Below are 23955 nucleotides of genomic sequence, written 5' to 3'. Positions count from 1 at the left end.
CCAACAACATCTGGGGGCATCAGGTTGAGGAAGGCTGATTTAAACTCACCGTAGAGTTTTCCCAAGACACAAGGAACTCTGCTTAATTTAAAAGCAGTAACATTGCTTCTTGCTTCCTCTTTGCACCCACATTAGAGAAGAGGAGAATGGGAAGCATGTGTGCCTAGGGCCAACTAAGGCTTGTTCCCATATACTAAATGATGGTTTAGGATTATGTACTAAATGGGCAACAGTGATGCTTGAGTCCACTACCTGTGAATGTCCTAGGTCTTGGGCAAAAAGCCAGCTGATAGCTGAAAAATGCCATATCCTGGCAGAAGTCATCACTCTTCTGAAAGGTGTTGCTGCTGGTCCCCAAAATACTATCACTTTGGCCTCTGCTGTTCCATATCAGATCACTTTGACTCAGACTGATTCAATGAGATTATCATTTGCTTATGATGAAACAATCCTGTGTCTACCCTTCTTCACACCTGTGAAATACAGGACAGTCTCATGTCCTTGCAGGGTGGAAGGAAACCCAAACTGATTAGAAATTGCTGCTTTCCAGATGCGTCTCTGAGCCATGGCTCTTCCAGAGCATTCAGGGAGAGGAGGAAGGAATATTAGAGTCAGGTTCTATAAATGTTATCAAGGAAACTGCATCTGTATAGGAGGGGACTTGATCATAGTCTCTGTAGCTGTGGCCCCCAAACCAAGGAATACAGAGGAAGTCCAAAGGTTTAACTGTTCTTAGCAGCCTGGAAGAGGTTGGAGCGGTGAGCTTGACCTCGTCATGGCAGCAATGAGTCTCCAACTTACGTGCAAACACTAAGTTGCTAGGTTGAATTCCAGAGCCCGGGTCGAACTTTTGTCAAGGTCACGGCGTGCTTGATCATTGGCAAGCGTGCAGATTCTGTCATGATGTTATCTCTCTGAATGCAATTTCCCTCAGAGTCTGTAGCGGGTTTTCAAGAAGTGAGAATTTTTGTGGGGTGAGTGCTTATGGACAGAAAGCAGAGTTCTGGAGAAACACAGCCAGAGGTTTCTTCTCCCCAATACAGCCAGATGAGCCTATTGCCTGCTGTTAATGAGAGGCTGTTTGTGAGCTAATAAGGCAACTTCACTGCTAGACCTCTCTGAGCTCAGTGATTTTGACATGGGATCCAAGAGGGTCCCACTGTGAGCCCAGGGAGAGCAAAGACCATATTGGAATTTCCATTTTGCACCAGGGGGCTGATTCACTGTTCAGTAGCTTAACTGGGAGGATATCTTGAGTCATTTGCCATTATTTTATTAGGTTGAGGTCTGAGTCACACACATGCATGTAATTGCTCAGTATATCTTTTTGCTCGGTTACTTACCACGAACTGAAAAGGTTGCTATTTGAGCTGACATGTGAAGTGATATGAAAGCCCTGCCTTTCTAGTATTTGATCTGCAAGCATAGTTTTGATCATGTAAGTTGTTGCTTGATGTAGCAGGAACCAAGCAAGGCACAAATACATGGGAAACTCAGCATGAGACTAGACTGTAGCTTGCACTCACTGGCATCTGGTATGTTTTCAAAAAAGGCCTTTCCAGCTTTTCCCACTCCAGCTGATTATGGGATGTGCAGAAGAGCCTCCACACAGAGCTGGTCTGCCCATGAGGTTCACTGAGGCAGCTGCATAAGGTGGTGGAATTCTGTGGGGCAGCACCCACATGGGGCAGCACCCACCCATGCCATCACCACCAGAGAAGAGAGGAGAAGCAGTGGCTTCTGGTAAGATCTTGTGAGTGCTGTGCAAGATCTCGCAAGAGTTTCACAAGATCTCACTGGAAGTCGCAACTGCCTCATGATCCTGGTAAGTTGAGGCCTTGGCAAGGGAGAGTTGGGACACCTTTCTGTTTCATCTGTTTAACCTAACTAAATGTATTGAACGTTTGTGTTGAAGGCTATGATCCCTTAAGTGTCCTGTTCCAAAGCTGCACAGAGCTTTGAAGCTAGTAACCGCCATATTTAGGACAGGAAATCAGAACCAATTCCAGTCTATACTGTTGCATTGGATGAACAGGAAATGATGCAGATAGAGAGAGCGTGCACACACAGAAGTACGGAATCAGTAGGAATTGAAGTTTTAGGCGTCTTTCTTTCCTTTCCCCTTTTCCAGGATGGGAGCCTTTACATTACATTCCAAAACCGGGAAGCCTATGCCATCTGTCTCCAATGGGTAAGTCATGCCAAAGCCTCTTATTCTCCTACCCTAGAAATAACTCTGTTATTTTTTATCATAGGTTGGCATGTAGGCATATATTAAGGAACCAAGTGCTAGAGGAGAAAGTGGGAGGAGAAAGGCTGTTAATTCCAGCACTGACCTAGCACATTTCATCCACTGCTAAATATAAGCGTAATTTGCACAAAGAACACCAGTCTTTCTTACCCAATGGTGGTACCTCCACATGGTTGTCCTACGCCATTCTGAGCATGATGCTGTGGGCTGGAGTAGATTTTTCACTATGCAGATGGAATTCCACATTGCTGGAGAGAACTACGTTAGTGCTATCATCCCCACCCCTGTTCAGATGATATTTCCATTGGGTTTACACATAGCTGAGACCAGCCCATTGTTTCTAACACTATTTTCAGTGTTAGCAATACTTATGTCATCAATCCTCATAAGAACACAGCACATATGGCTGACTCTAGGTAATAGAGGAAGAAGAGAGAGGAGATGTGTAACATTCAAAGCAGGTACTGCCATACATGGACGGTGCAAAAAGGGGCATTCCAGATTCTTCTTTGTCCTTGATACATCACAGAATCAGCCATAGCCTCAGAGGTAGATTTGTGCCTTATTATTTTATGTAGGCATTTTATTTCATAAATTTTATGCACCTTGAGATTACAAAAAAACAAAAACAAAACAAAACTCAACGAGGTTTACAATGAGAATTTTTTTTGTAAAAGCAATGAAAAACAACTATTTAAAACATTAAAAAATAAAATCAGCAGTACACTAAAAACAGATTAAAACACACTGGACTGAGCAGGGATTTTTTTTTAATTGGATCATTCATATCTAAATGCATTTATCAAACTTTTCATAGCAAGAAAACTTCTTATGCAATTGGCAAAAATATAAAACATTTAAAATTATTGATAAAAAGTGGTGAAAGGGTCCCTGCAAACACTCAGTTCTTAACAGCACACTAACCGAATCGTGATCTTACTGCTGCCTAGTTATGGGGCATGCTTATGCTTATATGTGATGTCAGGAATGGGCCAAGTAGAGACATGGCTGCTGAAAGCAGGATTGAAAAAATACACACATGCATCAGCTGGTGGGTGTGGAGTTTGATCCTGCTTCCTTCAGGCAGGCCAGTGAGATCCTGTTGCAAACTGGCTGGCAATACCCTTCAGTAAGCAGGATTGACATTGGCCCACACATTAGCTGATGTGCAGGGAGTTCAGTTGCACTTGGTCAACGTCACCCACCACCTCTTTGGGCCAAGTTTGACAGGTGGGTGGGACAACCCACCTATCGATCACATGGCACCATTGTGGTGCTAGATGACTGACAGATGGCCTGGGTGGGGGTAGGGGAGATAAATGAATGGCCCATTGGGTCAAAAAACTTCCCCAGCCCAGTTTCTCTTCCTTCCTTTCTGGCAGTGGAAAGGTAGGATAGAACTGAAAATTATATAATCATGTCTCCTGCATATTCCAGCAACCATCACTGCTGTCGCATGTAGTAGGGTCCATGCATGCTTCCCTCCCGGTAAGGTGCTGCAGTTTCCCCAGTAGACCCAGTCTTAATATTTGTTCCTTTTATTTCTCACATATTTATAAACCTGAAGAAATTTGTCCCAATGCCACACACATGTGCACAATTGCACCACTGTCATATTTCTCTTTAGCAGAGTTAGTGTGTACACCAAACAAGGCACAGATTTTCACACTCTGCCTGTCTATCCTTAGGGAGCCTAGTTAATCTGGCATGACCCCAATGTATACAATTAACACCCCCCCAAAAAAAAGTGAAATGAGATGTGGGGCACATAGTGAAAGAGGGCAGTTTGTAACCAATATGAATCACAATTGTAGAAAAGACGACTGGGGTGTCTTCTTGTACAGAAAGAGCCAAGGAGCACCAGTCCACATAATTCAATTAATTTGCATGATACTGGACACTTATTTTAAAATCCAGATTGCTCCAGACATGTGGTAAATCAGTGTTCTGACTCTGTTGTCCCAAGGGATGGGCAAATCTGTAAAATTTAGTTTCTCTTGGTTTCTCATTTTGCCAACCTTGATTTCAGTTCTCCACATTTTTCACATGTTTGAAATGTTTTTTAAGTCCTCATGAAAAACCAGTGTTTTAGTCTGAATTTCTCCTGTGTACACATTTCTTTGCAGTTTTGTCTAATATACACATTTCCCAAAGTAAATTTCCCTAATGCAGTGCATTTTGTATGCCATTTTCACAGATACATTCCGTTTTACAAACACTTTACCCTCATATTCTGCATTTCTGTACACATTATTGGCCTGGAGAACTACATTGCAAAATTCAGAGAAGTGCAAATTTCAAAGGATGACTGTGTTTTAGGTCCCATATTGTTTCTGAAAGTGTGGATTAGGCAGATTCAACTTTAAATGCAAAGTAAATCAAATTTATCCACCATCCCTAATTGTCACCACCACAAATTAGGACTTCATGCCCTACTCCTAGCATGAGTGGTGGTGCTCAAAATTGCAACTTGTGTTCATGGGAAATTGTTCAGATGACCAATTCACTACATGCACAACAAACATTGTGCTCGAATACCTACTTTTTCCTCTTGTGCAAGAAGTTGGTCAAGAACTGAAACCATAATTAAGGTAGCCCATGGGTAATGTCGTTTTTGGAATTTCTTTTACAAAAATTTGACGTCTGGGAAAAGGTCACATCAGTTGCTTACTGTCTTACTCCTAATTTCCAAACCACATCAAACAAATAAACTTGTCATCTGGCCTGCAGGATGAATTCGTTTTGAGTGATCATTACCCAGCAGGGCTTCCCGCTCTTGTGGAATTGAATGGACAGAATGATTGTAAATCACAAAGCTGGCCAAAATTGTTCTATTCAAAGATGCTGACAGTAAAAAGGAGGGCGGTGGGGGGGGGTGTTGAAGTAAACCTCTTTTCTTAGTTTTGCTCCATGGTGAGTTGTGTCTCTCAATGTCCTACTTACTTGTGCACTCAAAATAAATATTTCAGTTTGTCTCAAGCTACAGAACCAGTAGCACAAATCGACCAAAAGCTTCATCTTTTCATCTGGGGAGGAAAAAACCCTTCTTGGCTTCTCCTTTATTTTGCCACCTTCAGAAATGTTTGCGGATGCAATTCAAAGTACACTTATCAGGTGTGAGTCCCAAAGAACACAGTGGGACTTACTTCTGAGTAAGCATGCACAGGATTGGCTGAAAGTGGCCGTTCAGTTGGACTCTTTTATTTATTTATAATAGTTTAATGTTTCAGCCTCCAGCAAAACTTCCCAGACAAAAAAATAAAAACCAACAGCAACCAAATAAATTAAGTAACAGAATCACATCCCTAATGCAGCAGGGCCTCATGTTTCAAGCTGGGGCTGAGGATAGATCCCAGGTCTGAAAACCACCATAGCAAAATGCTAGTCTTTGAACATGGGAAGCCCTAGCCCATATTCCCATCTAAGCTTTCTGCATGATCTTTGGGAAGTTAGACTTTTTCCAGCCAGAAAAAGCTGGAAAACTACTTACACCTGCAAATAAGATTTCAGAAGGGCTCACTGTAATCGTTATCGAGCAGTTGCAACAAGCTTCTTTGAAGTTTCCGTGTGAGCGCTAAACAACTGATTGATGCTGACAGCATGCCTTCACAGGGGCTCACTGCAGTTGCCAATCAGCCTATAGTGCAGCCAATACCAGGGGGACTTGCTGGCAGCATCGATCAGTTGCTTGCTCTTTCTTCATCTTCTTCCCAGCTGCTGACCCATTTTCTTTCTTCTTGCAGGGGGATTCCAGGGAAGAAGTGTGGCACCATTATCCTGTCAGCTGAGGAACTGGGTAACTGCCGAGTAAGTAATTCTCTGCTCTTTGAGCTTCTGGTCAGGCCTCTGCTCCTGAGGGAGCAAGGGAAGCTCCTGTCTGCTGGCGTCTTGAGTTCAAAAAGCCAAAGAGCTCTAGGGATAATCATCTATAACAAGGTGTTTTCTTCTCTAAGTCCTTACCATACTTCATGGCTCGTGAAGACCAGCTGTATAATAATGCAGAGTATGGTGAGGGAGGCTGAGACACAGACAAAGTAGATACCCTGACAATTTTTCCATGCAACTGTTCATCTCATTTGAGTGCTCCTACAATGCATGCTGGCTTGTACATTTCTAGCGTTGGCACACAAAATTTCTCACCCTTGCAGATGGTATGCTGACATGCCAATTCTGCCTTGTATCCATCAACCCAAGGGCTGACAGGGCGTCATGAGGAATGCACCCCAAAGAAAACTGTACCCGGGGCAACGCCCCTCCAGCCCTGCCCATGTTACGCCTCTGAGTACACCGAAATGAGGTGTTAGACACATGCTACATGTATATGTATGTACTGTAGAGCCTTGATGGAACAACATGTTGTGCAATTGGACAAACTGTTCAGTAAGTTCTCAGCAGAGACCAGAATAGTTGTAATGTGGAAATAGAAAATGTGCAGCTCTGGAGAGTCATAAGGTTGCAATGAGAGATTCCACTCCCTTCAGCTCTTTATCGCTTGTGGTGGGGGGTGGAGGTGGGGAGACTACCATGTAAGCTCACTGTCTGCTGCAGTTTCTGGACAAACACTCCTCTCAACAGCTCTCAGAGCAAGAACCAAGATTACAGCCAACGTCAATGGCTAAAGTGTGGTCACAGCTGGAAGTTAAGAGTTCAGATTGTGTACTAAAGGACAAACAAGGGCAGCAACTAAGAACTAACAAGTGTGTGGAAAGATTTGCTGTGCATAGAAATGGATCTGATGCCTTAACCATTAGGGATGCAGTTTCTGGGTAGAGGTAGGTGGGTGTCAGAACACAAATGAATATCTGCACAGCGTTGTGTGGATGGAGCGTTTGTCTGTGTCTGTGTGGCATTTGTATGCTGCCTAATAATACAAAGTTGCCTGGCAGTTAACAATGAATAAGTAAAAAACCCATTGAAATACAAAGTAAAAATAAACCATTAAAGCCGGAACCTGCAGAAATGCAACAAAGCAAAACTTGTCAGAGTCAATACACACTGTAATGGTTTTAGGGGTTGCTTGTGCATAAGTTACCGCTGTTCTGGGCTAGGTTGCCTGGTTAAACCTTTTCTGTCTGGACAGCCATTCTCTCCGTGGCTGTTCAGTCGCTAGCAGAATCCGTCAGTGGGCGTTTCTTGAACCTCTTCCAGCAAAGAAGTTCTTTGACGCCAAGTCGCCGCCTACTCTCCCTGCGCGGAAGTCTTCTGCGCAGGGTGGGTGTGGGCAGCGGAGGACCCGTGCTCTCCCCGCTGGTCTCCTGCAAGGAGTCCTGGAGCCTCCTCTCCGCTTCCCCCATCGGCCCCCCTCTATCCCTGGTGTTACGCTGATTTTCTTCCCCAGCCGGAGAGCTGCCTCTCTCCCTGCTTGGCCCTTCTCCAGCATCGCTGTGGAGCCTTGCCTCCTCCTCTAGTTCTGATGGCAGTTCCCTGACACACACACCCCAACATTACTGGGTGATCTCCAGCCAGTCGCACATTCTCTCAGTCTGATCTACCTCAAAGGGTTGCTGTGAGGATAAAAGAGAGAAACCCATGTGCAGGAATATTTGGAATTCCTCAAAGGAAGAGCAAGATAAAAATGTAATGAATCAATGGCTGACTCATTGGGCTTCCAGCACAAATCTGAATCTCTGCCCCAGCCCCATCACATTCCAAAGCAGAAAGCTGTTCAAAACTGGGTTGACTTGCCATACAAACCTGCCACTGGGCATGCCTGTTTGCTAAAATGTTTTCCTCCTTTCGTAAGGGTCCTTTCCCCAGCCAGCTCCATCAGAGGAAATGGCCACAGAAAATTTTCTGGATTATATGTCCTGAAGAGGTTAATGAAGTAAAATCAGGTTTCTTCCAGAGGAAAATCTTACCACATCTGTATCGAAGTTCTTCCTAGCATTCTCGGTCACAAATTTGTTTTGTGAAGGGGAGACAAGAGGAGAATGGGCAAGTGGCAAGCCTATGCCTGGTTGAACCCAATTGCCCGGTACACAAGAGTCAAGTATCAGCCCCTGACAAGCGTCAGAATCTGTCCACTTGCTTACTGCTGGTGTTGAACAGAACAAAACAGAACAGTTGGTGTATAACTTTTAAGAGAAAGACAGGACTGCCTAGAGACTAAACATCAGCAAAGACAGATTCTTTCATTCCCATTCTCTCCCACATACAGAAATGAACACAAACAGTATCACTACATTTTTGTCACCTTCTCTCGCCCACACAGCTGACGTCTGCAAGAGGGAAGGAAATCCTATTTTTTCTCCTACACAGACAATTACAATATATTTTTTAACCCCCCTCTTCACACACCTATGTTGAACTTGCACAGCTAAAAAAAGACATACAGACCAACTCTTTCTCACATGTTCATTTGTGGATTTGTCTTGTCTATTCAAACAACACAAAGTGCTTCACACTTTTTGTTCATAAACATACAGCACACAGACCCCTCCAGCTCACGAGACATGCACTGTCTGGTTAATGCAGGCTGTTTGTGACACTGATGTCCGTTCAGAATTTCGGGAATGTGCTTGAATGCATCCAAAGCAGCATACCATCTGTTGTGCCATAAAGAGAATTTAATACTCATTTCGATCTGAAAGAACCGAGACAGAACCAATTAGCTCTGCATGAGCCATTCTGCAGCCTGCGCTAGAATCTGGTTTAACTTTTCCCTCTGTGCTGAGGATAGTATAGGAATGCATCATATGGGATTAACTGTGCTTCCACTCAGTGACATTGTTCCTTGGCAGTTTCTGCACCATCACCCCAAGGAATTCAGCTTGCTTGTGTTCGCCCCTGATTTTCCAAGAGCTTTGTCTTAACCCACCCAGCACTTTCTTGCCTCCCTCCCTATCTTATCCTGAATGCTGATAATGGGAAGTCACACTGATAAGAGAAAATCAAACCTGCATACTCCCTCGTTTCTATGGATCGGGGAGTACAGCAACAGTCGTACTGCCTGAGCACATCCCACTTCTCCAAACAATTACTATTTCAACATACTGTAAGTCAGGGGTGTCAAACTCAAATTCATCGGGGGCCACATCAGCAGTTTGGTCACCCTCAAAGGGCCGCTTGTATTGGCCTAAAATATTTGAGCAGGCTGAGACCCCCGAAGTTGATGGGCTTTGACATTTAAATGGGGTGTGTGTGGCATGTGATAAATTATGTAAGGTTCGAGCTGGTCTTTGACCAGTAATAAATTATGATGATGATGATGATGATGATGATGATGATGTGAGGTGGGGCCTACCTGCCCCCCCTCAATATTTTATTCAGACTGACACCCCTGTTATGAAAGATTACTAAAGCCTGCCCCTGTGGTGATGTATCATAACATTGTGCAGGCCCAGTCTGAGGGCACCTTTACTGGACTGCGCCTTGTGGCTGGGGCTTGTCTGCGCCTTCTCTTCCTTCTCTGTCTGTTGCTGCCTCCTCCCTGTGCCAGGCGCTGGTGGGGGGGGAGATGTGCCAGTTGCACCCCAGTTTCTAACGGGGGCCAATGCTGCTTGTTCCTCCCTCTGCTTTTCAACACTGCAATATATCGCTACCGTATCACAACATCACTATCACAATGTTGAAAAGTTGGTATCGTCTGCTTTTAGGGGCTGAGGGGCTTACTCAGTACGGACAGGGGAACTCCTAGGAATTTATTGGATTTCAAATCCCTGGATTTCAAATCCCATTGAGGGGGGACAGGGGCGGACTTTGGTAATATGGCACCCACCCTGAGTGAGGACAAAATTTGGTGCCCCCCCAATAGAATAAATAGGCATCGTTATCATTATTTTGTGCTCTCTTGGCTTGGGGCAGGTGAGGCGCCCACACGGCCCCAAATCTGGTGCTGGTGGAGGAAGTACATTTCCACAACCGGCCGAGCTGCCCCTGTGGATCCTGTTGCCTGAGGCAGCCGCCTCCCCTTGCCCTCCGTGGCAAGCCGAGGCTGAGGGGGACGTTCGCTTGCCCAGGCGCCGGGCTCCCGTCCACTTCCTCCGGCGCACCCGCTGCAGCCCTGCTGCCAGTAGCCATCAGGGAAGGCGACTGGCCGGGCTCCGGGGCTTGGTGGGGGCCGCCGGCAGAGGGTGGCGCTGTGCCTTGCCTGGGCGTGGAAGCCCTGCTGGCACGTTGTTTCCCATGCCGCGCATCCGCGCCGCGCTCCCGCCTCCATCTCGGCTCGCTCCCTCCTGTCCTCCGCCTCCGCGCCTGCCTCGCCTGCCAGACTCGCATCCCTGCCCGCCGCCGGCAGTGCAGCGGAGACCGAGCATGGTGCCAGCAGCGGCTGCTGGGGCGTGCGGAGGAGCGTCCGGCCGGGCAGCTCCGCTCCGCTTGCTGCTGCTGCTCGCGCTGGGCGCCTCCTGGGCGGCGCGCCCGCCGGACTGGGGTGGCCGCCAGAGACGCGGCAGCCCGCGGGACGAGGCGGGGGGCCTGCAGGGCCGCAACGGCGGGGGACCTCTGGAGGCGGCCTCTTTGCTCGCCACCTCCTTCGTGCTGAAAGGCAACACGGCGCACAACCAGGCAATGGTGCACTGGACAGGCGAGAACAGCAGCGAGAACGGCGGCTACACGGGCCACATGATGAGGTCTGGCGGGCCGGATTTGGCCCGCGGGCCTTGTGCTTGACACCCGTGCTGTAAGTGATCAATGGCCAATTTCTTAACCCCAGCTGGGAGAACAATTATTAGACCTTGCCTAGCTAAGCTGCTATTAGAGGGCCACACCTCTGAGCCATGAAATCATTGCCCCTCCTTCCCAGAAGTTATGGATGTGTGGATCGGCCATCCCATTGTGAGTGGTGCCTGCCAAGGCAGAAGGAATGTACTTGCATGCTGTTTTTTTCCTGGACAACCCAGCTTTTGCTCTCTGCTCCAGAAGCAGCATGCAGGACACCATGCATTATCTGGTGGACACCCCATGAGAAGTGATAACATGCCCCAAGACTTCTGCACTGTTCCATTTTGACTTTGTCCCCAGATCAGGAGCAGCTTGCTTGATTCTTGTGTGCTGTTTTTGGCTTGATCAGGGAGCAGTGCTGCCAAGGATTGAAGCTGCACAAAGGAGCAGGTGACCTCTGGCTGAGCATCCTGCATCACCTGAGAGCCTTTTAAGCATCTTCTGCTCTAGACCATCTACCATGGTCTTCGAGGATAGTTTGCTGCTGACCATCTCAGGAGGCATCTTCTAGGACTGTGGTGATTCTCTCCCCAAACCAGTAAAGCCATTGGACCATTGTTGGGAAATGGCTGAGATCAGGGGTTGCTTAAAACATTCCACTCCCTACTCTTATCCACACAATGCATCACCTGGTGGGTTTCCTTATCCCACGATCTGCTTTGCTGCTACAAGCACTATTGATGTTGGTCCTGTGGGAATGTTCAGAGAGGCAGGGGAGGATATATTGTTTAATAATATCCTTCCTAACTTGTGCTAGCAAGTTCTATAACTTAGCAGAGTTTTACATTCCCTTCTTAAACACACAGTGGGTAGCTGGTTGCAAGCTTGTTTAAGCTTCTCAATATAGATTCCTGGTAATTTCCCTTATATCTCCCTCTTAAAAGAATAGACACAGCACAATCTTGTGTAAAGTATATAAAATAAGTTTACTCACACATTCAGTTCACAGATGGATCCCTGAAGGCAAACTTAGTTACAGAGTATATACATGTGGAATCTATCCCATATGGGAATAGTCCCTGTGTCCTCTGTTGGCCAACAGAGCATCTCTAGCTAAAAAGCTGCTGGTCCTACGACGAGAGGAAGTGAGAGAGAGGGAGTGTGCAGCATGCTATGTCCTTTTGTGTTACCTGGGCAGGTAAGGTCACGCCCACCTCTAGCCACATGCAAGAGGAAGCATGTCCCAGTCAGGAGGAAAGAGGAAGTTTTTTACTGACTGGACCAAACATTTCCCTGCAAGTTCACTTTAGGAAAACAAGGAATGTTGTTCTTTCCTTCTATCTATGTATCACATCCCACAGGTCCTAGATTAGAAAGCAATGCTTTCCAAACTTCCTTTAGGAGGCATGAGAATGTGCACATTGAGTGGGGACAAGGCAGCCATTTAATTCTTGGAAGAGTTGGCCTGTCTCTCTACCCTGGATTTTTGCTGCCTTGTCCCCGCTCTCAAAAAGTATTGGATACTTATTACAAACCATGATGCCAAGACAGATCAATGGGAACAGGAGGAGGAGGAGGGGCACATGACAAGGCAATAGTGACACACCTGGGACAGAGTTACGACATCCCAACTGCCCTCAATCTGCTCCACTCTTGAAGATGTGCTCCTCCTATTTGTTCCCCCACAATGGTATCCTTTGAAAGATTAAATGCTTACACCACTCACACGGTGAGTCACTCATTTCCAACTGAAGAGGGGCAGAGGTTCACAGCCTGTAGCATCATTAGCTGAGAGTTTGGCAGGCGAATGGAAGAAGAATTGCACACTGAGCTGAATTCACAAACAACATGTAAGGTTGGATACTCTGGCTCCCTCTCATACCTGCCTACTACCAAGAAAGTGTAGTGCAGCACTCAGGATCTCTGGGCCAAATTAAAAAAGACAACAAATACCCAATTAGCAATTGCACGGATGGTGTCTTACAGGCAAATTGCAGGTACAGGAAGCTCAGTCTGATCTTGAGATGTGTGCAAATTAGGCAGTATATAAATCTTTTCAGAAACAAACAAATAGTTCATAGATATATTTTCTGTTCCCCATTCCAAGGATGTGGCCACAATGCAGTTCTGTGCCAACAAGCTGGACAAGAAAGATTTCTTTGGAAAATCCGACCCCTTCATGGTATTCTATAGGAGTAACGAGGATGGGACGTAAGTCAAAGTGCTTTTGCTTTGGGGGCAGGATAATTATTCGGATTGTAACAGAGCTTGCTTAGGTGACCTGTAGCAAAATGTTGTCCCAAGCACTCCCCCCTCCCCCCGCCAAGAAGCATAAAACATTTCCCTTGATAATGAGTTTGTTCAAAATGTATTGGGCACCACATCCAAGGTGCAGCTGCCCTCCTTTTCTAACAATAGAAGTATTATAAACCCATCCTCCTGCTCCAAACAAGGGACTCAGCTTAGAAACTAGGTAACAACAGTTGAACAACTATGGAAAACTTAAGATGGAAAACAGAGTATATGGATGCACACATACCAATTGCAGACACAGAAAAACTGGATCTAAACAACCCAGTGTCTGCAGTGCAATGTCCCCTCAGGCAAGATGGGGAAACTCTTTTAAGTATTCTCATGTTTATAAATGTTATGCGCTGAGCATTATGCACTGTTCTGGGAGAAATTAATCCATCTTTACGAAGCCCGTTTTGCAATGTTAGCAGTCCTCAAAAATTGACTAACACCTGTTCTGATGTGACATCCTAGTGGGTCTACTTACACTAACGCAAGGTCACTAAGAAATGGTTCTCTCAAAATCATTTCAAATCAGCGAGGTAAGGATGTTCTTTGGCTGAGATTTTAAACCTGCTTCTTGATATGGGACAAAAGAGAATCAAGCTGCCTGCATGTAATGATTCTCAAGGCCATTTTTAAAAAATACTTATGAATACTGCTTGGGTTATATACAGAGCCAGTTAGAGATTAAATTATATGCTTAATTTAAAACAGATAAAGATAGCTGTTAATAAGCCTAGAAGAGGCATTGGTAGTCTACAGATGAGCAACATTGTCCTCCCCTTGACAGTTCTAAATAAAAGGGACGCTTAATCATAGTTGAATTTCCAATGGAGTAGAGAACATGGCATCTCCATCAGATAGCAAGGCTAGGATTAGGGTTGAACTGGCAACAGTTTCTGTCCCAACCTGTGTTAATCAAAATCAGCTCTGCTTCTGTGTTGTTGCAGTTTGGTTTCTGCCAAATACTACCTTATACATTTCATGTCCCCTATTTAAGATAAGTTACCTAATTTATGTAACATACATAACTGTTTACATAACTTACATTCACATTTCATTGTAAAGGAAACATCAAAATGCTGTAAAAAAAGAGGGGGAAATTAATTACATCTTAGTTAGAATAGAACTATGCATGGTCTCCTTCCCATGCCCATCTTTCAGCTAGGTGTTTAATTAGGGTTTTAAAGGCCTAATTAAATATAATCCCCACTCCAAACTTATTTGGGACTGGATCCAGGGTGGGGGTCCCCAGTTTGGTTCAGAGTCTGATACCCCCAGATTCACTGCATGAATTGGTGAGGCCACTGGAAACCACAAGAGGGGAGATTGCAGTTGTGTTCAGGTCCTGCATCTCATTGGCTAGTATGGGAATACAAAGCTTGACTAGATGGGCCCCTTGCCTGATAGAGCAGGCTCTTCTTATGTCATTACGTATCATCTGTAGACTTAATAATAACAATGATATTGGTGGACACCAATTGAATTTGCTTGACAGATTTCCATTCCTGACCACCTACGAGCATGCAGATCACAGCAGCTTCTGCTTCCTTTTCCATTTTCATTGGCGTTCTCCACCCTCCCAAGATAGGGGAGACTCTGCTGAGGATTTCAGACAGCTACTACCAGCTGATCTCAGTATAAGGCCATTTCATTCATTCAGTTGCCAAGGAAGCACAAGTTTGTTTTTTTAAACCTGGAGTTGATAGAAGTTGCATGTCCAAAACTATCTGGAGAGCTACAGGTTCCCAACCCCTGGCTTCAAAATTTTGATCTGCTGGCACTGAAGGCCTATGATGCTGCCCTTTGGTTGTATGCAGTTCTATTTAGGCTCATCCAAAAGACCAGTTTCACTGAGGAAGATCCAGACACCTTTTACCAAGATGGTGCTTTGTTAGAGAGTTGTTACATTTTTAAAAGCAAGTAATCCATTTTGGTCATGGTCCAACCTTGTGCTAGTCTGCCCCTGTCCATGGCTGCCTGACATTAGGGGAGCATTATTTATTTTTCCCTGTCTACCCTAACTCAACTGACCTTATTTGTATCCTGCCAGATTTACCATCTGCCACAAAACCGAAGTGGTGAAGAACACTTTGAACCCTGTATGGCAGTCCTTTGCTATCCCGGTACGGGCCCTGTGCAATGGAGACTATGACAGGTACAGACCCCATGGAATAAGATGCCGCTTTGACAACTGTGTGTGTTGGTTTGTTAGAGGAAAGGATCAGGAGGTGTTATAGGAAAGCAACACTGAGGGAGGCTTGGATCCAACATAATGTCACAGATGCCCCAAAAGTTGCGCTCTAAATACTAGGTGCTGGGGATAAGCAATGCAGGGGTGCTGTTGCCTTCAAGCTCTACGGGGGGTGCTCTTGCCTTCAAGCTTCACTTGTGGGCTTTCTGGAAGCCCCTGGGTGGTCACGGCTGGAAAAAGAGGAAGCTGGACTCTTGATCTGGTTGAACAGGATCTTTCGTTTGCTCTTAGGTTCAAAATAAGAAAAGCATGCAGCAATCGACAACAGCTTCCTTTTGCCTCTGCAAACAGTAACTGTCCATTTCACCTCTTCCTATTGTATTGGCAACTGCATTGATTCTATGACTTCACAGGGATTACAAGCCCTTTGAGGATTAAGGCTTTCAGGGCCAGACCCTGAGAGCCTCCTGCAACTTTCAGAGCTGTATAGTGAGATCTGGTAATATGCATTAACTGTGCTACCACCACAAGTACTCAGTCAATTCATTCCCTACCCACATGCTGCAGTGAGTGGGATTTAAACTGAGCTGAGAGTGGGGGATCAGTGGTGACTGGTGTCCTTTGGGACTGGAAGGGCAGACTGCAGGGAGACAGAGCCCAAACAGTAGGTGGAGCCAAAGCCGAGGAGAGGCAAAGCCAGCTAATTCTCGTTTCCTTCCTGTTTGCCTCCCTGCCAAGTTCTATAAGGGCAACACTGAGACCAAGGAAGAGGGAGCTGACAGGGTGTTGGGGCAGTGCCCCACTTGCCCGAATGGACTGGCCTTCACTGTGGGTGAAAGAAGGGAAGATGAGTGGACCATTGGAGCAGTGGAGTAGGAGATACCCCTGCTTCATATTGACCCTTTCCTGATATATCACTAAACTATTTTTTAGCATTATATGTACACATGAAGATGAGGTCGGACTTGCTTTTAAACTTACCAGAGTTCTGTGTTTATGTCCAAACTGGTTAGTTTAAATGATGGTATGTTCAATAACCAAGGTCAGCTATGGCTTATGATTTCTGTAACCCAACTGGCTAAGCACTGTATACTGTAGAAATTGTCACATCCAGTAACAAAGCGATGTGAGTGTTTTCTCTTCCCTGGGGACTTAAGAGAATCTAAAAACCTGGGGCTCTGATCTGTTCCAAATTAGATGGCTCAGGTTCTGTCAACATAACTGAAAAGGCAAAAGTGGAGGTGGTGTGAAGAGAGAGGACTCCCTAGAGAAGGCTGCTTGGAACAGAGATGTACTTAATGGGTGATTGATGGATGGAAATGAACTAAAAGGCCTGGGAAAGGTGTGATTGAAGATGTCCTGGAGATGGATTATCTGTTTCATTTGCAAAAGCAGCTAGCATTCCTATGCCTAAAACCACAGAAAAGGTCAGTAGCAATTCAGGAGAGATAGTCTTGCTGGGAGGGGATTGACAGTCATGTAAATCAGCGTAATAAGAGAGCCTTGTACATAGGAATGCCAATTACATGAAGAATGATTGGGCCCATTACCCAGTGCAATATATTCTTCACTCAGCTTGCGGTTGTCATAAAACACAATAGAATTCACTCTCAGCATCCGTGTGTTTACACTTGCAAGCTTGAGAGCTGTGCTTTAATTGCAGCTCTTACCACCATGAAACCTACAATGTTTATCATTGATTAGAAGCTCAGCCCTGATGTACATTTACAAAGCTGTTTTCCATGCCGGTGGTTCCTGGTGATAAAACCCCGCTATATACTGGGCAAAGTGTACATCAAATGAACAAAACACCTTCCCCACCCCTTTGTTGTGGAGGGATATCATTTCTTGGCAGAAAAGCAAAAAAATGTGACTGAGAATGCAATCCTAATACATCTACTCAGAAGTAAGCTTCGTGGGGTTGTCTCCCAGGTAAGCAAGTGTAAGACACTATCTTAGGACCTATTCATTCATTCTGTTTCATGATAAAGAGTTCTGTGTAACTTGGAATCTTAAATCAGTAAGATATAGTACCTCATACCTATTTTGCTCAGTCATTCTCCAGAAATGGGCTGACAGCTCACTGCATTTTCCTAAATGATTTGCTTTCATATCCTTTAATACAATTCCCTTTAACTTTTTTGCTTTGCTTTGCTAAGACTTCTGAGATTTAAAAGCAAATGAATCAAATAAAATTCCTCCTGAAACGAAGTAAATAAAGAGAAGAATCTATAAGAATATTGACTCCCACAAGGCATATTTTCTTAGGTGTAAAAATGACCCAGTTGGCTGCAACTTCTTGGCTTCATATCATATGGCTATCTTGCCAAAATGGAAGAAAAACCACAATGCAAAATTTTCTGATGGACTCCAGGTTGCACTCCGAAGTATCCATAAAAATATATAGCTGAGAACACTCCATCACTTGCGTTGATAATCTGTCAGTGCATTATTATAACCATTTAGGCGTGTGAAGGGTTTTGCTATGGTTATCTTATTAATCCTCACAAGCAACCATGTCACTGGAGCTCCATTTCACAAGGGGAAAAAAGGAATGGTAAAGAGCGTTCAGGAATCGGAGCCCATAATAGCCCTCTAGTTCTTGCAGCTGTTCAGAGCAGTCTTCTGTGTGTTTGCTCAGAACTAAATACCATTGAGTTCAGTGGGGCTTGCTTTCTAGTAAGTGTGAAATTATTCCACACATACTTCCAAATATATGTGCTCTGGATTGCCTTTTTCTTAGCCTTGCCCATTCTACAAGGATGCAGTGTGCTCAACTGTGACTTTAATTTTGCCCAAACTAGCATTCACGACAAATTACTACAACCCAATGAGGTGGCAGACATATTCTGCACTGACACATTCTGTTCTTATAGAAAGTGACTACTGGCCTAATAAGACCTGGGATGCACTCAAGTTTTTGGATGCTAGCCACATATCTAATGACATAGTTCTATTTATGTGAATGGGTTTTCAAGTGCTTTTTGGTTCCCTCTGCCCCATCTTCATAAATTCTCAAGTTTGATGGTTGCTGATATGGGAGTGATTTGAATCCAGTGATACTGTTAATTTAATTTTATTTACAGATTTTCTTTTTCATTTCCGAACAGCTAAATACATCCAGATTGATATACTTAGCGATGCAATATTGCTGGTTATGCAAGCAACATGAAACTTGAGTGCTGCAATTATTACTTAGAAATTCTGACTAGGATCAGAATTACATTAAGCAGCTTGAAGGCAATGGAATGTTTGGTGCAATCCTGTATGTGTCTATTCAATAGAAAGCCTCAATGAATTTCGTGGAGCTTACTCCCAAGTAGGTGTGTATGCAGCCATAGCATCACACTGTTTAAGGTCCCTGGCATTGCTAGATTGTGCCCATTGGGCTTCATTTTACAGTTATTTGAATTAGCCACACATCTGCACTGAGAGGTCCATGTCTTTTTATTTGCCAATAGAATGGATTTTCTAAGTGCCTGTTACAAGGATAATATTAGAGGAATGATTTCCACTGGGACCTGCATATAATTCCATTGGCTATACATTCCATTGGCCCAGAAATCAGATGTTCAGTTGTGGATGAGAGCAGCTTTTGCCAACCTGGAGTCTTTCATATGTTTCACCCTACAACTCCCATCGGCCCCAGAGTAGCCTAAAACATCTGGAGGAGCCCAGGTTGGCATTGGCTTGGCTAGAGTGTTGGATTTGCCCATAGAGAAGCCAGGTTCAGTACGCCAATGGAACAAAGTTAATAAGCTTGGGGAAATAGTGGGTCAGTCTGATGGTAATGTTGAACTGACAGACTCATAACTGCTTCTCGGTTGTTGAGCGTCCTTTCTGGAGCCTTTTAACTCTACCCATTTTTATTATTTTTTTAGCTTCTCCAGAAGAAACCTGAGGTGATAATACATACATACATACATACATACATACATACATACATACATCCAGCATACAAACTGGGCAGTAGTTGTGTGTTGAGACCCCAAGGTTGATGAATAAGACACAAGGAAATGGATATTAGGTTAATGTTATTGGGCAAATTTAGGCCACAGCTTTATTGGTTACAGAATATGAGCAGTATTGGCTTAGGCATTGGAATTGACCCGACCATGTCTGACTCCTGCCTGTCACACAGGGACTCCAGTAAGGGTCAACCACCGCTAGAAGGAGCCCCGTCGATGCAAACCAACTTGAGCTCCCCCTGGGTTCCCAATGGGGTCGTGGCATGGCCCTAGCCCAGCCCCGGACTTCGGACAAGATCCATACCCCCGGATTCCTTTAATGGAATACCCTTACGCTTGGAGGGGCGGGTGATGGCCACACCTCACCTCCCCCATCATAAGATCAACCAATGCCTAACTGCCAAACCTTACAAAGTTGTGACGATTGCTACGAGGTAGGTGAAAACCAAATGGCCAAATGGCTTGAGCCTCAGTTTAAATGGGGCCTGTCCATGCCCCCCCAGCCAGCAGATTGGCTGGCAGATGAATGATGTGGCCGGGAACCTCCGGGAGACGTGGGACTTTGTCCCCCACCCCTGGAGAGGAGTGGGTGGCCATGTGGTCCACCGCAACTCCTCCCCACTGGGAAGTGGAGCGGATTTCTCATTTCTCTCCCTTGTCTTCCTTCTTGAAGAGACCTATATTGAATGGAAGAGAAAATGTCTTGTGTCAATGATGCTACTATAGTAGAATCACTGGAGACCCAGTAATAGGCAGAGCCAAGGAAAAAGACTTTTGCATGTATAGAAACCTTGCCATTAAGTTTTTCAGGGTGAAGGTTTTCCACCCAAATGCTGGGTCTGCAATGATGCTACTATAAAGTTTGCAGAATATTTTATGAAGGCAATTCTTGGCAGTGCCCAAGATCCATCTTACTCTGCTTAGAGTACACATGGGAGCCCTATATATTGCCATGAAGGCCTGCCATCAGCTTTAATTATTGTCACCATCCCTCTAATACAAATCCCTCTAGATGTTTATGTCTGTGTCTCTTGGAGCCAGTCAGAATTCATCACGGCTTGCTAATTTATGTCAGGGGCTGCATTGGTGGGGGTCAGAACTTTGTTCAAAAATGCTATTCTGGTGAAGGCTCTATACTAGAAGAGACTAATAAACAATTAGATCTGGCAATGCCCTAGAACACGTTACAATCCTCCTCTTGGGAACCACATTTAGACCTGGCGCATCAATCAGAATAGCAAACAGACAGGTTGAGATGTATTCAGTTCTTGACCTTGCCGTACCAGGGCCTCAGTTTGGAGATTATCGAAGGAAGGGTCAAAATGATTCTGGCCTTTTGCTTCTTGCAAAACTGAAAACTCGCTGCATTATCACCTACCTTCCATTTTCTTTGCTTTGAAAAGGAACAGGTCTCTCTCCGCCAGCCAAGAGTGCTCTTCTCACAGCAACACAGATGGTTGAATTCTTGCTTTTAAATAAAAAAAAATTACACACCCTGTGAGTTATTTGACCCTCAGAGCACACAGGCAAGGGGCTGGATATGTTTCTTCAGGGTTGGTTCTCAGTGTTTCTCCCCCACCCTTCACACTCCCCCACTTAACAGTATTTGTTTCATTTTCTAAATTATTCTAATTTTGCTATCACTTTACTCCTCTAGAGGTGGCTTAATTTATGTGAAATATGATTCCGGCTGCCACTGCATTTTACCTGGGTAAAATGAAAAGGCTAAACCTATCTGTGACAGGGAACTGGGGATGGAAAGAGATGCAGTTCACATTTTAATGTGAACCTGCCTAATTCTCATTTCCCAGAGCAATACACAAACCAAAAGGCAGCTACTCTTCCAAATTTGAGCTTCTCTGAATTTTGTGTTGCAGCCTTCCAACCAAACATTTTGCATTCCGTTTTTTTGTTTGTTTGTTTGTTGTTGTTATCTTTACTCACCCTTCACCACACTGGCTGCTTATAGCAATTTACAAATCACAGAATTACAGTCAGTTTAAAGCAAACAGTAGCAAAAGAATAAGGTCATAGAAAGATAGAGATAGAATATTAGGGTGAAGTGTTCAGTGAAATACATATATTCATATAAACAACATGCAAAAATACATTAAAATTAAGGAAAATGACTCACAAAAATGCATGTTCATTAGGACAAACAGCATACTGTAATGTGTATATAAGGAGAGATTAGCACTAAAATGCTGCTGAATTTTTATAAGAACTTTTTAAAAAAATATTTAACTCATGATAATCAAAAGTGAGTGCTAGATCTCTGTTCTCACATTTATTTTTGATAATTTTAAAAATAATAATAACCAGCAGAAATACTGAGCCTACAATTATTATTATTATTATTATTATTATTATTATTATTATTATTACTCTGCCAATTTGGCTGGGTTTCCCCAACCACTCTGGGCCCACTCTGGGCAGCTCCCAATAGAATATTATTATTAATGAGGAGGAGGAGGAGGAGGAGGAGGAGAAGAAGAAGAAGAAGAAGAAGAAGAAGAAGAAGAAGAAGAAGAAGAAACATCTAACATTAAAAACTTCCCTAAACATGGCTGCCTTCAGATGGTTTGGGTATCTGAGTTCTGCAAGGGTGGAAATGAAGTTATGTAAATACTAGACCTCTAAAGCATATTCAAAGTACATTTCCTAATAATAATAATAATAATAATAATAATAATAATAATAATAATAACAGTGGTACCTCAGGTTACATACGCTTCAGGTTACATACGCTTCAGGTTACAGACTCCGCTAACCCAGAAATAGTGCTTCAGGTTAAGAACTTTGCTTCAGGATGAGAGCAGAAATCGTGCTCTGGCGGTGCGGCGGCAGCAGGAGGCCCCATTAGCTAAAGTGGTGCTTCAGGTTAAGAACAGTTTCAATTAAGTACTTAACCTGAGGTACCACTGTAATAATAATAATAATAATAATAATAATAATAATAATAATAATAATAATTTCTACCCTGTCCATCTGGCTGGGCTTCCCCAGCCACTCTGGGCGGCTTTCAACAGAACCTTAAAAACAAAATAAAACTTCAAACATTAAAAACTTCCCTAAACAGGGCTGCCTTCAGATGTCGTCTAAAAATAGGATAACTGTTTATTTGCTTGACATCTGATGGGAGGGCATTCCACAGGGCAGGCATCACTACCGAGAAAGCCTTCTGCCTGGTTCCCTGTAACTTCACTTCTCACAGTGAGGGAACTGCCAGAAGGCTCTCAGCGCTGGACCTCAGTGTTCGGGCTGAACGATGGCGGTGGAGACGCTCCTTCAGGTATACTGGGCCGAGGCCATTTAGGCCTTTAAAGGTCAGCACCAACACCTTGAATTGTGCTCAGAAATGTACTGGGAGCCAATGAAGGTCTTTGAGATATGCTGACTGCACCAATTTCACCAATCTGCTTCCTACAGAGAATAAAATATATGGAGTTGGAGCACATTTTGTCTGCTTGAGTCTGATGTAGAGGAGGATGGGTAGAGAGTTGCAGAAGCTATTGCTAATGAAGACTGGAAGGCAACAAGGAGGGACCTGCAGCAGAAGATTTCTGTATGCTCCTGCTCAGGATCTGAGTCAGCTAGCCATGGCATTTTCCAAGATATGACATTCCACCTCCAACTTTCCACCCCTGCCCCACAACAGTCAGGGGCAGCTCAGTCTTCATCGAACTGCCTTTCCTCACTTTTCTTTAGGGTTTCTTCTGCTACATTCGATTGTACTTCTGCAAGTATGGATGTACCGTAAGCCTGTTCATATCAGCTGGGCAGTTCCAGTCCCGCACATGGATGATGATCATAGAAACAGGGATCAAGGGGAGAGCTCTAAATACAGCTATAGGTAGTGACTTTCTATACAAACACCTACCCTGTAAGTAGCCAGGATTTGCAGCCAACACCTGCTGTCATTTCCAACTACTGGATGAGGAAAAGGTTAATATTTGAAAGCACACTTTCAATCAGGAAACAGAATGAGGAGAAGATTGCATTTGTTGTCTCCATCGGTGACTAGCTTGGTCCCAGTGTCATATGTTTCCATGGCAACTAAAGCTAAAAATATACCACCTAAAAATGAGGGGTGGGGGTGGGGAAGGCCCATGCAGCAGTCGAAACAAACTAATTAAAGATCCAATGCAGGAATTGCAAGGATAAGAGGGTGGGAGTCATTTTAATAATTTGTTTGGACTTGTTCAGAAGCAGATGAACAAGTTAAAGATGGCAGAAAATACTGTTTGCTTGAGACACAACGCTGCAATTTCCACCAACCAGAATGGAACAAAGCTTTATAAGACCATCGTGTTTTTTCCACCATATAATCCAAAGAGCATGCATCTAAATCAGTGCAAAAAAAAAAAAATCAGGCTTTTGCAGAACACAGCTCCTGTCAGGTGGAGAAGAGCCTTCAACAAGGTATAATTGTGTGCATAGGGAGGGACGTCTAGCAGTGATCTTTGGTGTGAGAATAGGAGTGTTAATAAATACACCCAAGTGTCACTCTTTTGAAATGTGAAATATTTAGAGGATATTAAACTGATAAGACAATATAAGCTCATGGGTTTACCACATTAAAAAATAGTGTGTGCACGTCTGTTCTAAGAAATTTGTGAAATTCTAAAATCTGAGAGACTGAAAGG

The 23955-nt window shown here is 44.2% G+C and overlaps 1 protein-coding gene across 2 annotated transcripts in view; it reads left to right on the top strand.

The window, feature by feature from the left end:
- The window catches only part of LOC128415957 (copine-5), a 126380-nt gene that overhangs the window by 64184 nt on the left and 38241 nt on the right, over positions 1–23955 (top strand). For both annotated transcript variants that reach the window (XM_053392857.1, XM_053392858.1), the window contains exons 7-10: positions 2132–2191; positions 5995–6058; positions 12960–13063; positions 15201–15305. In XM_053392857.1, the coding sequence (XP_053248832.1) occupies positions 2132–2191; positions 5995–6058; positions 12960–13063; positions 15201–15305 (333 nt within the window). The remainder of the gene's footprint in view (positions 1–2131; positions 2192–5994; positions 6059–12959; positions 13064–15200; positions 15306–23955) is intronic.

Source organism: Podarcis raffonei, chromosome 6 (genome assembly GCF_027172205.1).
Source record: "Podarcis raffonei isolate rPodRaf1 chromosome 6, rPodRaf1.pri, whole genome shotgun sequence".
In the NCBI taxonomy this organism is placed as follows: domain Eukaryota; kingdom Metazoa; phylum Chordata; class Lepidosauria; order Squamata; family Lacertidae; genus Podarcis; species Podarcis raffonei.
Note: the sequence above shows the minus strand (reverse complement) of the source record. Positions and strands in the feature narration are given on the sequence as shown.